Source organism: Oncorhynchus keta, chromosome 19, assembly GCF_023373465.1.
Source record: "Oncorhynchus keta strain PuntledgeMale-10-30-2019 chromosome 19, Oket_V2, whole genome shotgun sequence".
Taxonomy (NCBI): domain Eukaryota; kingdom Metazoa; phylum Chordata; class Actinopteri; order Salmoniformes; family Salmonidae; genus Oncorhynchus; species Oncorhynchus keta.
Window position 1 is genome coordinate 77,914,934 of NC_068439.1, and position 16,610 is coordinate 77,931,543.

At 46.6% G+C, this 16,610-nt stretch overlaps 1 protein-coding gene across 3 annotated transcripts in view; it reads left to right on the top strand.

Moving 5' to 3' along the window:
• The window catches only part of LOC118374826 (ryanodine receptor 3-like), a 251,864-nt gene that overhangs the window by 80,505 nt on the left and 154,749 nt on the right, over positions 1-16,610 (top strand). For all 3 annotated transcript variants that reach the window (XM_052471367.1, XM_052471368.1, XM_052471369.1), the window contains 3 exons: positions 737-904; positions 4,689-4,810; positions 16,405-16,588. In XM_052471367.1, coding sequence (XP_052327327.1) covers positions 737-904; positions 4,689-4,810; positions 16,405-16,588 — 474 coding nt within the window. The remainder of the gene's footprint in view (positions 1-736; positions 905-4,688; positions 4,811-16,404; positions 16,589-16,610) is intronic.

Here is a 16,610-nt window from a genome sequence, read left to right on the forward strand (position 1 = left end):
AGCTGGTCTATAATCTGTTTCCCTCTATACCAGCTGGTCTATAATCAGTTTCCCTCTATATCAGCTGGTCTATAATCTGTTTCCCTCTAAACCAGCTGGTCTTTAATCTGTTTCCCTCTATATCAGCTGGTCTATAATCAGTTTCCCTCTATACCAGCTGGTCTATAATCAGTTTCCCTCTATACCAGCTGGTCTTTAATCTGTTTCCCTCTAAACCAGCTGGTCTATAATCTGTTTCCCTCTACATCAGCTGGTCTATAATCTGTTTCCCTCTATATCAGCTGGTCTTTAATCAGTTTCCCTCTATACCAGCTGGTCTTTAATCTGTTTCCCTCTATACCAGCTGGTCTTTAATCAGTTTCCCTCTATATCAGCTGGTCTATAATCTGTTTCCCTCTACATCAGCTGGTCTTTAATCAGTTTCCCTCTATACCAGCTGGTCTATAATCTGTTTCCCTCTACATCAGCTGGTCTTTAATCAGTTTCCCTCTATACCAGCTGGTCTATAATCTGTTTCCCTCTATACCAGCTGGTCTATAGCTACTCTCTGCTGTACTTAGCAGCCTGAAGCTATCTCTGATGAGGCCTGAATGGGTTCTGTGTGTGTGTGTGTGTGTGTGTGTGTGTGTGTGTGTGTGTGTGTGTGTGTGTGTGTGTGTGTGTGTGTGTGTGTGCGTGTGTGTGTGTGTGTGTGTGTGCCTGCGTCTGCTTGTGTGTGTGTGTCTCTCTCCCACAGGAAAAGATTGAGTCTGGTACGAAGAACCGGGACATTGAAGGCATGGGAGTAGCAGAGATCAAGTACGGAGACTCAGCCTGCTTCGTCATGCACGTGGCTACAGGGCTGTGGTTGTCCTACCAGACGCCTGACGCTAAAGCCTCCCGTATAGGACCCCTCAAGAGACGGGTGAGTTATTACACTGGTTCACTGTCCTAATAGTCAAAACGTTGTCCTTTTACATCATTATAAACCTGTCCGTGTCATGTAGCTACTCTATAATGACTTTGGCAAGGAGAAGGAGTGTGTCTGGCCAATGAAATCACTGTAAGTAGTGGGTCAGTGTAGATATTGGGTAGACCCAGGGCCTCTCTCAGCAGGAGGATAACCAGGAAGTTGTCACCGTAATCAGATTATCACATTAGTGAGTATTCATGACTTTATACTACTGTAAGTAGTGGGATAATCTAGCGTGGATATTGGATATTGGTACAGACTGTAGAGGAAACCAGAGTCCCCATAATGAGAGGACTTTATACAGAGGATTAGACGTTAGTGTCATAGCTTCCCACTGTGAGTCACAGTTTACCAGCTGATGTGTTGTCAAGGCCACCTGGCCCGTGAGCAGAACAGAGGTTTGTTTTCTCTGGATGCCTTCCCAGGATGCATTGCATTCCATCCAGCGGAGCGAGAGGGAGAGGGAGAGAGAGAGAGGTAGAAAGATAGGTACTAGAGGTTGACCGATTGTGATTTTTCAACGCCAATACCGATACCGATTATTGGAGGACACAAAAAAGCCGATGCCGATTTTTAGAAATGTATATATATATATATATACACACTTTTGTAATAATGACAATTGCAACAATACTGAATGAACAATGAACATTTTTATTTTAACTTAATATAATACATATGGTCTTTTGGATGGGTGTTCTTAAGGTGATTCCACAGGTTGGTGGTATGTTTTGATTTAGCCGTTGAGGACCCCATGCTTACATCTTTATCACAAATAAGACACCTTGCTTTCCCTGGTGCCAATTCCATGTAATAGTCCCACACTGGTGCTCTGCTTTCCTCTGCCATCTGTAAAACACACACACAGCTCTGAAGTGACAATGATACTGAAGAGTCTGCTCAGGAGACAAATACTCTGAACTGTTTGAATAAAAATAGACTAAGTTACCTGTGATGAATGTTGAAAACAAAAACTGTAATTTCTATATGCAGGAAATCCTATTTTAATAATGGACATGGTAAGAATTGATGACCAAAGTGTGAGTCATAATTGCCATGACACCTTCTAGCAACATCTGTAAAACGGTTCCTTCATTCATTTATTCCATAGGATATTTTTAGATTCACTTAAAATAAGGTCTGTGTTTCGTGTAGGCTTACACCACCTTGCCAATTTTATAACTGTGTAGATATTTTGACAAACATTACCTTAACCTAGTGAGATTTACACGGGTATCAAAATGCAGAGGCGGTTTAAGCACGAAACACAGACCTTATCTGAAGTAGGTCAAGACATTCTCTATGGAAGACATGAACAGAGGTGGTTTAAGCACGAAACACAGACCTTATCTGAAGTAGATCAAGACATTCTCTATTGAAGACATGAACAGAGGCGGTTTAAGCACGAAACACAGACCTTATCTGAAGTAGATCAAGACATTCTCTATGGAAGACATGAACGGTAAAATAACGAAGGAACCTCTTTCAAGTTCAGCCGCAAGTTATTACAGGAATTATAACGCGTCAACTATTTCTCTCTAAACCATACACCTTTGACTATTACGAGCCTGCTGCTGCCTACCACCCCTCAGTCAGACTGCTCTATCAAATATCAAATCATAGACTTAACTATAATAAACACACAGAAATACTAGCCTTAGGTCAAATCCGGAAACTCACTCACCTCTGAAAACAAAACGTTTATTCCGTTCCGTATTTTATCTAATGGGTGGCATCCATCTAAATATTCCTGTTACGTTGCACAACCTTTAATTACGTCAAATTCAGGCAAATTAGTTCGCAAAGAGCCAGGCGGCCCAAACTGTTGCATATACCCTGACTCTGCGTGCAATGAACGCAAGAGGTGACACAATTTCACTTGGTTAATATTGCCTGCTAACCTGGATTTCTTTTAGCCAAATATGCAGGTTTAAAAATATATACTTGTGTATTGATTTTAAGAAAGGCATTGATGTTCATGGTTAAGTACACATTGGAGCAACGACAGTCGTTGATTAATTGTTTTTTATAAGATAAGTTTAATGCTAGCTAGCAACATACCTTGGCTTACTGCATTCGTGGAGTGCAATGTATTCAGGTGGTTAGAGCGTTGGACTAGTTAACTGTAAGGTTGCAAGATTGGATCCCCCGAGCTGGCAAGGTAAAAATCTGTCGTCCTGCCCCTGAACGAGGCAGTTAACCCACCGTTCCTAGGCCGTCATTGAAAATGAGAATGTGTTCTTAACTGACTTGCCTAGTAAAATAAAAAAAGGTGAAAAAAAATCAAAGAAAAAAAAATCGGCAAAATTGTCACCCCAAAATACCTATTTCCGATTGTTATGAAAACTTGAAATCGTCCCTAATTAATCGACCATTCCGATTAATCGGTCAACGGAGGGAGGGAGAGAGGGTATAGTCTAGTCTACAGATAGGAGATGAGGGAGAGAGAGAGAGAGAGAACGGTGACGAGGAGAAAGGGAGAAAGATTGGAATAGTGAGGGAAAGAGGAAGAAGGGAGAGAGAAAGAGGGGGGAGGGAAGGAGTACTGAGAGAGATGGAGGAGCCAGGAGTTGATCCCCACTCTCTCAGAAAAGCTAACTGTCACTAACTGTCACCATCCTTCTCTCATTATCACTTCTAAATGAGTTCCTCATGTGTCCTGACCTATCCTGGGGAGAGGGAGAACTCACAGCCCAGGCAGCTACTCTTACACCTTGCTTGATTGGGTGTGATATCATACTTTACATCGGCTAATGCCAGAGGTGATACTGATACTAGTGACAATAAATGACAAGGGACACATTTTAGATTCTCTGTCAATGTGCACCTGCTACCCTGTAGTTAAATGGAATGCTGTATTTATTGTTTATCAGATGTAATTGAATGTAATTGAATGCTGTATTTATTGTTTATCAGATGTAATTGAATGCAATTGAAGGATGTATTTATTGTTTATCAGATGTAATTGAATGTAATTGAATGCTGTATTTATTGTTTATCAGATGTAATTGAATGCAATTGAAGGATGTATTTATTGTTTATCAGATGTAATTGAATGCAATTGAAGGATGTATTTATTGTTTATCAGATGTAATTGAATGTAATTGAATGCTATATTTATTGTTTATCAGATGTAATTGTCCACATCCAGGGGTTGGCAGAGGCAGGGTTGATTCATTTCTGGAGGCTTGGCAGTGTACAGGATGTCTCTGTTTTGTTGTATTGCGTATACTGCTTAAACCCAGAGTTGTGTATGTTAGGATAATGTCTGAGTTGTGTATGTTAGGATAATGTCTGAGTTGTGTATGTTAGGATAATGTCTGAGTTGTGTATGTTAGGATAATGTCTGAGTTGTGTATGTTAGGATAATGTCTGAGTTGTGTATGTTAGGGTAATGTCTGAGTTGTGTATGTTAGGATAATGTCTGAGTTGTGTATGTTAGGATCATGTCTGAGTTGTGTATGTTAGGATAATGTCTGAGTTGTGTATGTTAGGGTAATGTCTGAGTTGTGTATGTTAGGATAATGTCTGAGTTGTGTATGTTAGGATAATGTCTGAGTTGTGTATGTTAGGGTAATGTCTGAGTTGTGTATGTTAGGGTAATGTCTGAGTTTGGTATGTTAGGATAATGTCTGAGTTGTGTATGTTAGGGTAATGCCTGAGTTGTGTATGTTAGGATAATGTCTGAGTTGTGTATGTTGTGGTAATGTATGAGTTGTGTTTGTCTCTGCTCCAGGCCTGTCTGCATGCTGAGGGTCACATGGACGACGGTCTGACCCTTCAGCGTTGTCAACACGAGGAGGCACGGGCTGTACGCATCATCAGGAACACCACAGTCCTCTTCAGCCACTTCATCAAGTACGTAGGGCTCATCTGTATGTCTATAGGGCTCACCTCTATGTCTAGAAGGCTCACCTGTATGTCTATAGGGCTCACCTGTATGTCTAGAGGGCTCACCTGTATGTCTATAGGGCTCATCTGTATGTCTAGAGGGCTCACCTGTATGTCTAGAGGGCTCACCTGTATGTCTAGAGGGCTCACCTGTATGTCTAGAGGGCTCACCTGTATGTCTAGAGGGCTCACCTGTATGTCTATAGGGCTCACCTGTATGTCTATAGGGCTCACCTGTATGTCTAGAAGGCTCACCTGTATGTCTAGGGCTCACCTGTATGTCTATAGGGCTCACCTGTATGTTATAGGGCTCACCTGTATGTCTAGAGGGCTCACCTGTATGTCTAGAGGGCTCATCTGTATGTCTAGAGGGCTCACCTGTATGTCTATAGGGCTCACCTGTATGTCTAGAAGGCTCACCTGTATGTCTATAGGGCTCACCTGTATGTCTATAGGGCTCACCTGTATGTCTATAGGGCTCACCTGTATATCTATAGGGCTCATCTGTATGTCTATAGGGCTCACCTGTATGTCTATAGGGCTCACCTGTATGTCTATAGGGCTCACCTGTATGTCTAGAAGGCTCACCTGTATGTCTATAGGGCTCACCTGTATGTCTATAGGGCTCACCTGTATGTCTATAGGGCTCACCTGTATATCTATAGGGCTCATCTGTATGTCTAGAGGGCTCACCTGTATGTCTATAGGGCTCACCTGTATGTCTATAGGGCTCACCTGTATGTCTATAGGGCTCACCTGTATGTCTATAGGGCTCACCTGTATGTCTAGAAGGCTCACCTGTATGTCTATAGGGCTCACCTGTATGTCTATAGGGCTCACCTGTATGTCTATAGGGCTCACCTGTATATCTATAGGGCTCATCTGTATGTCTAGAGGGCTCACCTGTATGTCTATAGGGCTCACCTGTATGTCTATAGGGCTCACCTGTATGTCTATAGGGCTCACCTGTATGTCTATAGGGCTCACCTGTATGTCTAGAAGGCTCACCTGTATGTCTATAGGGCTCACCTGTATGTCTAGGGCTCACCTGTATGTCTAGAAGGCTCACCTGTATGTCTAGAGGGCTCACCTGTATGTCTAGCGGGCTCACCTGTATGTCTATAGGGCTCACCTGTATGTCTATAGGGCTCACCTGTATGTCTATAGGGCTCACCTGTATGTCTATAGGGCTCACCTGTATGTCTAGAGGCTCACTGTATGTCTATAGGGCTCACCTGTATGTCTATAGGGCTCACCTGTATGTCTAGAGGGCTCACCTGTATGTCTAGAAGGCTCACCTGTATGTCTAGAGGGCTCACCTGTATGTCTAGAGGGCTCACCTGTATGTCTATAGGGCTCACCTATATGTCTAGAGGGCTCACCTGTATGTCTAGAGGGCTCACCTGTATGTCTAGAGGGCTCACCTGTATGTCTATAGGGCTCACCTATATGTCTAGAGGGCTCACCTGTATGTCTAGAGGGCTCACCTGTATGTCTATAGGGCTCACCTATATGTCTAGAGGGCTCACCTGTATGTCTATAGGGCTCACCTGTATGTCTAGAGGACTCACCTGTATGTCTATAGGGCTCATCTGTATGTCTAGAGGGCTCACCTGTATGTCTATAGGGCTCACCTGTATGTCTATAGGGCTCACCTGTATGTCTATAGGGCTCACCTGTATGTCTAGAGGGCTCACCTGTATGTCTATAGGGCTCACCTGTATGTCTATAGGGCTCACCTGTATGTCTAGAGGGCTCACCTGTATGTCTATAGGGCTCACCTGTATGTCTAGAGGGCTCACCTGTATGTCTATAGGGCTCACCTGTATGTCTATAGGGCTCACCTGTATGTCTATAGGGCTCACCTGTATGTCTATAGGGCTCACCTGTATGTCTATAGGGCTCACCTGTATGTCTATAGGGCTCACCTGTATGTCTAGAGGGCTCACCTGTATGTCTATAGGGCTCACCTGTATGTCTAGAGGGCTCATCTGTATGTCTATAGGGCTCACCTGTATGTCTAGAGGGCTCAACTGTATGTCTATAGGGCTCATCTGTATGTCTATAGGGCTCACCTGTATGTCTAGAGGGCTCATCTGTATGTCTATAGGGCTCACCTGTATGTCTAGAGGGCTCACCTGTATGTCTATAGGGCTCACCTGTATGTCTAGAGGGCTCACCTGTATGTCTATAGGGCTCACCTGTATGTCTAGAGGGCTCATCTGTATGTCTAGAGGGCTCACCTGTATGTCTAGAAGGCTCACCTGTATGTCTATAGGGCTCACCTGTATGTCTATAGGGCTCACCTGTATGTCTAGAGGGCTCACCTGTATGTCTATAGGGCTCACCTGTATGTCTAGAGGGCTCACCTGTATGTCTATAGGGCTCACCTGTATGTCTAGAGGGCTCACCTGTATGTCTATAGGGCTCACCTGTATGTCTATAGGGCTCACCTGTATGTCTATAGGGCTCACCTGTATGTCTAGAGGGCTCACCTGTATGTCTATAGGGCTCACCTGTATGTCTAGAGGGCTCACCTGTATGTCTATAGGGCTCACCTGTATGTCTAGAGGGCTCACCTGTATGTCTAGAGGGCTCACCTGTATGTCTAGAGGGCTCACCTGTATGTCTAGAGGGCTCACCTGTATGTCTATAGGGCTCACCTGTATGTCTATAGGGCTCACCTGTATGTCTATAGGGCTCACCTGTATGTCTAGAGGGCTCAACTGTATGTCTATAGGGCTCACCTGTATGTCTATAGGGCTCACCTGTATGTCTAGAGGGCTCACCTGTATGTCTAGGGCTCACCTGTATGTCTATAGGGCTCACCTGTATGTCTAGAGGGCTCACCTGTATGTCTAGAAGGCTCACCTGTATGTCTAGAGGCTCACCTGTATGTCTAGAAGGCTCACCTGTATGTCTATAGGGCTCACCTGTATGTCTAGAGGGCTCACCTGTATGTCTAGAGGGCTCACCTGTATGTCTATAGGGCTCACCTGTATGTCTAGAGGGCTCACCTGTATGTCTATAGGGCTCACCTATATGTCTAGAGGGCTCACCTGTATGTCTAGAGGGCTCACCTGTATGTCTATAGGGCTCACCTGTATGTCTAGAGGACTCACCTGTATGTCTATAGGGCTCATCTGTATGTCTAGAGGGCTCACCTGTATGTCTAGAGGGCTCACCTGTATGTCTCTAGGGCTCACCTGTATGTCTATAGGGCTCACCTGTATGTCTATAGGGCTCACCTGTATGTCTAGAGGGCTCAACTGTATGTCTATAGGGCTCACCTGTATGTCTATAGGGCTCACCTGTATGTCTAGAGGGCTCATCTGTATGTCTATAGGGCTCACCTGTATGTCTAGAGGGCTCACCTGTATGTCTATAGGGCTCACCTGTATGTCTATAGGGCTCACCTGTATGTCTAGAGGGCTCATCTGTATGTCTATAGGGCTCACCTGTATGTCTAGAGGGCTCACCTGTATGTCTATAGGGCTCACCTGTATGTCTAGAGGGCTCACCTGTATGTCTATAGGGCTCACCTGTATGTCTAGAGGGCTCACCTGTATGTCTAGAGGGCTCACCTGTATGTCTAGAGGGCTCACCTGTATGTCTATAGGGCTCACCTGTATGTCTATAGGGCTCACCTGTATGTCTATAGGGCTCACCTGTATGTCTATAGGGCTCACCTGTATGTCTATAGGGCTCACCTGTATGTCTATAGGGCTCACCTGTATGTCTATAGGGCTCACCTGTATGTCTATAGGGCTCACCTGTATGTCTATAGGGCTCACCTGTATGTCTATAGGGCTCACCTGTATGTCTAGAGGGCTCACCTGTATGTCTATAGGGCTCACCTGTATGTCTAGAGGGCTCAACTGTATGTCTATAGGGCTCACCTGTATGTCTATAGGGCTCACCTGTATGTCTAGAGGGCTCATCTGTATGTCTATAGGGCTCACCTGTATGTCTAGAGGGCTCACCTGTATGTCTATAGGGCTCACCTGTATGTCTAGAGGGCTCACCTGTATGTCTATAGGGCTCACCTGTATGTCTAGAGGGCTCACCTGTATGTCTAGAGGGCTCACCTGTATGTCTAGAAGGCTCACCTGTATGTCTATAGGGCTCACCTGTATGTCTATAGGGCTCACCTGTATGTCTATAGGGCTCACCTGTATGTCTATAGGGCTCACCTGTATGTCTAGAGGGCTCACCTGTATGTCTAGAAGGCTCACCTGTATGTCTATAGGGCTCACCTGTATGTCTATAGGGCTCACCTGTATGTCTAGAGGGCTCACCTGTATGTCTAGAGGGCTCAACTGTATGTCTATAGGGCTCACCTGTATGTCTATAGGGCTCACCTGTATGTCTATAGGGCTCACCTGTATGTCTAGAGGGCTCACCTGTATGTCTATAGTGCTCACCTGTATGTCTATAGGGCTCACCTGTATGTCTAGAGGGCTCACCTGTATGTCTATAGGGCTCACCTGTATGTCTATAGGGCTCACCTGTATGTCTAGAGGGCTCACCTGTATGTCTATAGGGCTCACCTGTATGTCTAGAGGGCTCATCTGTATGTCTATAGGGCTCACCTGTATGTCTAGAGGGCTCACCTGTATGTCTAGAAGGCTCACCTGTATGTCTATAGGGCTCACCTGTATGTCTATAGGGCTCATCTGTATGTCTATAGGGCTCACCTGTATGTCTAGAGGGCTCACCTGTATGTCTAGAAGGCTCACCTGTATGTCTATAGGGCTCACCTGTATGTCTAGAGGGCTCACCTGTTTTCTAGAGGGCTCATCTGTATGTCTAGAGGGCTCACCTGTATGTCTATAGGGCTCACCTGTATGTCTAGAGGGCTCACCTGTATGTCTATAGCGCTCACCTGTATGTCTAGAGGGCTCACATGTATTTCTAGAGGGCTCACCTGTATGTCTAGAGGGCTCACCTGTATGTCTAGAGGGCTCACCTGTATGTCTATAGGGCTCACCTGTATGTCTAGAGGGCTCACCTGTATGTCTATAGGGCTCACCTGTATGTCTATAGGGCTCACCTGTATGTCTAGAGGGCTCACCTGTATGTCTAGAAGGCTCACCTGTATATCTATAGGGCTCATCTGTATGTCTATAGGGCTCACCTGTATGTCTATAGGGCTCACCTGTATGTCTATAGGGCTCACCTGTATGTCTATAGGGCTCACCTGTATGTCTAGAAGGCTCACCTGTATGTCTAGAGGGCTCACCTGTATGTCTAGAGGGCTCACCTGTATGTCTATAGGGCTCACCTGTATGTCTATAGGGCTCACCTGTATGTCTATAGGGCTCACCTGTATGTCTATAGGGCTCACCTGTATGTCTAGAGGGCTCACCTGTATGTCTATAGGGCTCACCTGTATGTCTATAGGGCTCACCTGTATGTCTATAGGGCTCACCTGTATGTCTAGAGGGCTCACCTGTATGTCTAGAAGGCTCACCTGTATGTCTATAGGGCTCACCTGTATGTCTAGAGGGCTCAACTGTATGTCTATAGGGCTCACCTGTATGTCTAGAGGGCTCACCTGTATGTCTAGAAGGCTCACCTGTATGTCTATAGGGCTCACCTGTATGTCTAGAGGGCTCACCTGTATGTCTAGAGGGCTCACCTGTATGTCTAGAAGGCTCACCTGTATGTCTAGAGGGCTCACCTGTATGTCTAGAGGGCTCACCTGTATGTCTAGAGGGCTCACCTGTATGTCTAGAGGGCTCACCTGTATGTCTATAGGGCTCACCTGTATGTCTAGAGGGCTCACCTGTATGTCTATAGGGCTCACCTGTATGTCTATAGGGCTCACCTGTATGTCTATAGGGCTCACCTGTATGTCTAGAGGGTGCACCTGTATGTCTATAGGGCTCACCTGTATGTCTAGAGGGCTCACCTGTATGTCTAGAGGGCTCACCTGTATGTCTATAGGGCTCACCTGTATGTCTATAGGGCTCACCTGTATGTCTATAGGGCTCACCTGTATGTCTAGAGGGCTCACCTGTATGTCTATAGGGCTCACCTGTATGTCTATAGGGCTCACCTGTATGTCTAGAGGGCTCACCTGTATGTCTAGAAGGCTCACCTGTATGTCTAGAGGGCTCACCTGTATGTCTAGAAGGCTCACCTGTATGTCTATAGGGCTCACCTGTATGTCTAGAGGGCTCACCTGTATGTCTAGAGGGCTCACCTGTATGTCTATAGGGCTCACCTGTATGTCTAGAGGGCTCACCTGTATGTCTATAGGGCTCACCTATATGTCTAGAGGGCTCACCTGTATGTCTAGAGGGCTCACCTGTATGTCTATAGGGCTCACCTGTATGTCTAGAGGGCTCACCTGTATGTCTATAGGGCTCATCTGTATGTCTAGAGGGCTCACCTGTATGTCTAGAGGGCTCACCTGTATGTCTCTAGGGCTCACCTGTATGTCTATAGGGCTCACCTGTATGTCTATAGGGCTCACCTGTATGTCTAGAGGGCTCACCTGTATGTCTATAGGGCTCACCTGTATGTCTATAGGGCTCACCTGTATGTCTAGAGGGCTCATCTGTATGTCTATAGGGCTCACCTGTATGTCTAGAGGGCTCACCTGTATGTCTATAGGGCTCACCTGTATGTCTAGAGGGCTCACCTGTATGTCTATAGGGCTCACCTGTATGTCTAGAGGGCTCACCTGTATGTCTAGAGGGCTCACCTGTATGTCTAGAAGGCTCACCTGTATGTCTATAGGGCTCACCTGTATGTCTATAGGGCTCACCTGTATGTCTATAGGGCTCACCTGTATGTCTATAGGGCTCACCTGTATGTCTAGAGGGCTCACCTGTATGTCTAGAAGGCTCACCTGTATGTCTATAGGGCTCACCTGTATGTCTATAGGGCTCACCTGTATGTCTAGAGGGCTCACCTGTATGTCTAGAGGGCTCAACTGTATGTCTATAGGGCTCACCTGTATGTCTATAGGGCTCACCTGTATGTCTATAGGGCTCACCTGTATGTCTAGAGGGCTCACCTGTATGTCTATAGGGCTCACCTGTATGTCTAGAGGGCTCACCTGTATGTCTATAGGGCTCACCTGTATGTCTAGAGGGCTCACCTGTATGTCTAGAGGGCTCATCTGTATGTCTAGAGGGCTCACCTGTATGTCTAGAGGGCTCACCTGTATGTCTATAGGGCTCACCTGTATGTCTATAGGGCTCACCTGTATGTCTAGAGGGCTCACCTGTATGTCTATAGGGCTCACCTGTATGTCTAGAGGGCTCACCTGTATGTCTATAGGGCTCACCTGTATGTCTAGAAGGCTCACCTGTATGTCTAGAGGGCTCACCTGTATGTCTAGAGGGCTCACCTGTATGTCTAGAGGGCTCATCTGTATGTCTATAGGGCTCACCTGTATGTCTAGAGGGCTCACCTGTATGTCTATAGGGCTCACCTGTATGTCTATAGTGCTCACCTGTATGTCTATAGGGCTCACCTGTATGTCTAGAGGGCTCACCTGTATGTCTATAGGGCTCACCTGTATGTCTAGAGGGCTCACCTGTATGTCTATAGGGCTCACCTGTATGTCTAGAGGGCTCATCTGTATGTCTATAGGGCTCACCTGTATGTCTAGAGGGCTCACCTGTATGTCTAGAGGGCTCACCTGTATGTCTATAGGGCTCACCTGTATGTCTAGGGGCTCACCTGTATGTCTATAGGGCTCACCTGTATGTCTAGAGGGCTCACCTGTATGTCTAGAGGGCTCACCTGTATGTCTATAGGGCTCACCTGTATGTCTAGAGGGCTCACCTGTTTTCTAGAGGGCTCATCTGTATGTCTAGAGGGCTCACCTGTATGTCTATAGGGCTCACCTGTATGTCTAGAGGGCTCACCTGTATGTCTATAGGGCTCACCTGTATGTCTAGAGGGCTCACCTGTATGTCTAGAGGGCTCACCTGTATGTCTAGAGGGCTCACCTGTATGTCTATAGGGCTCACCTGTATGTCTAGAGGGCTCACCTGTATGTCTAGAGGGCTCACCTGTATGTCTAGAGGGCTCACCTGTATGTCTAGAGGGCTCACCTGTATGTCTATAGGGCTCACCTGTATGTCTAGAGGGCTCACCTGTATGTCTATAGGGCTCACCTGTATGTCTATAGGGCTCACCTGTATGTCTATAGGGCTCACCTGTATGTCTATAGGGCTCACCTGTATGTCTAGAGGGCTCACCTGTATGTCTAGAGGGCTCACCTGTATGTCTAGAGGGCTCACCTGTATGTCTAGAGGGCTCACCTGTATGTCTATAGGGCTCACCTGTATGTCTAGAGGGCTCACCTGTATGTCTATAGGGCTCACCTGTATGTCTAGAGGGCTCACCTGTATGTCTAGGGCTCACCTGTATGTCTATAGGGCTCACCTGTATGTCTATAGGGCTCACCTGTATGTCTAGAGGGCTCACCTGTATGTCTATAGGGCTCACCTGTATGTCTAGAGGGCTCACCTGTATGTCTATAGGGCTCACCTGTATGTCTATAGGGCTCACCTGTATGTCTATAGGGCTCACCTGTATGTCTATAGGGCTCACCTGTATGTCTAGAGGGCTCACCTGTATGTCTAGAGGGCTCACCTGTATGTCTATAGGGCTCACCTGTATGTCTAGAGGGCTCACCTGTATGTCTAGAGGGCTCACCTGGCTCACCTGTATGTCTAGAGGGCTCACCTGTATGTCTAGAGGGCTCACCTGTATGTCTATAGGGCTCACCTGTATGTCTATAGGGCTCACCTGTATGTCTAGAGGGCTCACCTGTATGTCTATAGGGCTCACCTGTATGTCTAGAGGGCTCACCTGTATGTCTAGAGGGCTCACCTGTATGTCTAGAGGGCTCACCTGTATGTCTAGAGGGCTCACCTGTATGTCTAGAGGGCTCATCTGTATGTCTAGAGGGCTCACTGTATGTCTATAGGGCTCACCTGTATGTCTAGAGGGCTCACCTGTATGTCTAGAGGGCTCATCTGTATGTCTATAGGGCTATCACCTGTATGTCTAGAGGGCTCATCTGTATGTCTATAGGGCTCACCTGTATGTCTAGAGGGCTCACCTGTATGTCTACCTAGGGCTCACCTGTATGTCTATAGGGCTCACCTGTATGTCTCACCTGTATGTCTATAGGGCTCACCTGTATGTCTAGAGGGCTCACCTGTATGTCTATAGGGCTCACCTGTATGTCTAGAGGGCTCACCTGTATGTCTATAGGGCTCACCTGTATGTCTATAGGGCTCACCTGTATGTCTAGAGGGCTCACCTGTATGTCTATAGGGCTCACCTGTATGTCTATAGGGCTCACCTGTATGTCTAGAGGGCTCACCTGTATGTCTATAGGGCTCACCTGTATGTCTATAGGGCTCACCTGTATGTCTAGAGGGCTCACCTGTATGTCTAGAGGGCTCACCTGTATGTCTATAGGGCTCACCTGTATGTCTATAGGGCTCACCTGTATGTCTAGAGGGCTCACCTGTATGTCTAGAGGGCTCACCTGTATGTCCAACATTGACAGGTTGAATTAGGAGAATGGCCCTGTTTCCTAATTACTATGCATTGTGGTACTGTGTGTCAGTTAATGTGTATTATGTGGTACTTACTGTGTGATCGGTTAATGTGTACTATGTAGTACTTTGTGTTGGTTAATGTGTATTATGTTGTACTATGCATTGGTTAATGTGTATTATGTGGTACTGTGTGTCGGTTAATGTGTATTATGGTGTACTATGCATTGGTTAATGTGTATTACGTGGTACTGTGAGTTGGTTAATGTGTATTATGTTGTACTATGCATTGGTTAATGTGTATTATGTTGTACTGTGCGTTGGTTAATGTGTATTACGTGGTACTGTGAGTTGGTTAATGTGTATTATGTTGTACTGTGCTTTGGTTAATGTGTATTATGTTGTACTGTGCTTTGGTTAATGTGTATTATGTTGTACTGTGCGTTGGTTAATGTGTATTATGTGGTACTGTGAGTTGGTTAAAGTGTATTATGTTGGACTGTGCATTGGTTAATGTGTATTACGTGGTACTGTGAGTTGGTTAATGTGTATTATGTGGTACTGTGAGTTAGTTAAAGTGTATTATGTTGGACTGTGCATTGGTTGATGTGTATTACGTGGTACTGTGAGTTGGTTAATGTGTATTACGTGGTACTGTGAGTTGGTTAATGTGTATTATGTGGTACTGTGTGTCGGTTAATGTGTAAATTGTGCGTTCCTGCTCGAGACCTTCATCGAACACGTGGGTCTGCTGCGTTGGTAACCATGACAGTTTAACCATCATCTATCCCAGAAAATACAGAACACAGAGGTGCTAATTTTGGATGAGGCTAATTTGGGCTTAGAAAAAGGGATACTGTGAGAGTTTGGTCATTTTGTTTTTATACCTCCCCAGAGTCAGATGAACTCGTGGTGTACCCTGTTTGTGTCTCTGTGTCCAGTATGAAGGAAGTTAGAGGTAGTGCACTGCCTGGATGTCTATGGGTATCTAATAGCGTGCTAAAACTACCTCTAACTTCCTTTATACTGGACACAGAGACATAAAAATGGTATTCACGAGTTCATTTGACTCTGGGGGAGGTAGATAAAGGACCTCATTGCCAAAATCCCGAAATCTCCTTTTAAAGCAGGATCATACATCGCTGGTTCTTATCTTGATTTCTACTGAATACCAAGATGATTCAAATGAACTGACACAAGAGAGATTCAATCGCAGTTGCAATTTTCCTGCGTTTGTGTGATCAGGCACATTAAACTAGCCTGCATGTGGGTTCACGTCTAGTGACTGATTATCGGTGATTGTCTGCTTTAGAACTTGCGTGATGTAATTTGAGACAATTGTGGAAAAGTGATATTAATGTAGCGAATTATCAGTGCAGTCAATTGGCTTTATGTCGCTCACTTTTTCCCACTCTCTCTCTTCCTCTTTCCCATCTCTCTCCCTGCCCCTCTCCCTCTCCCCGCCCCTCTCTCTTCCTCTTTCCCATCTCCCTCTCCCCGCCCCTCTCCCTCTCCCCGCCCTCTCCCTCTCCCTCTCCCCGCCCCTCTCCCCGCTCTCTCCCTCTCCCCTCCCTGCCCCTCCCCTCTCCCCCGCTCTCTCCCTCTCCCCCTCCCTGCCCCTCTCCCTCTCCCCGCCCTCTCCCTCTCCCTCTCCCCCGCCCCTCTCCCCGCCCCTCTCCCCGCTCTCTCCCTCTCCCCCTCCCTGCCCCTCTCCCTCTCCCCGCCCCTCTCCCCGCTCTCTCCCTCTCCCCCTCCCTGCCCCTCTCCCTCTCCCCGCCCCTCTCCCCGCTCTCTCCCTCTCCCCCTCCCTGCCCCTCTCCCTCTCCCCGCCCCTCTCTCTTCCTTCTTTCCCTCTGCTCGCCCCTCTCTCTACCTCCCCTCGCTCTTCACCTATCTCTCTCCACGTCCCCCCAACTCTCTCCCCTCTCTCTCCCCACACCCTCTTTCTCACCTTCCTCCACCCCCATTCCCTCTCTCTCACCCCCTCCACCTGTCTCTCATCCTCTCTCCACCCCCCCCCGCTAGGGGTCTGGACAGTATTGGAAGGGATAAGAATGTGGAAGTGTCTCTGCCTAACTTTGACGAGGTGTTGCAGACGCTGGATGACCTGATTGAGTATTTCAAACAGCCCGACTCAGAGCTGGAACATGAGGAGAAACAGACTCTGCTGAGATCTCTCATCAAACGACAGGACCTCTTCAAAGAGGAGGTGAGCTCCCAGGGCTCCGGGA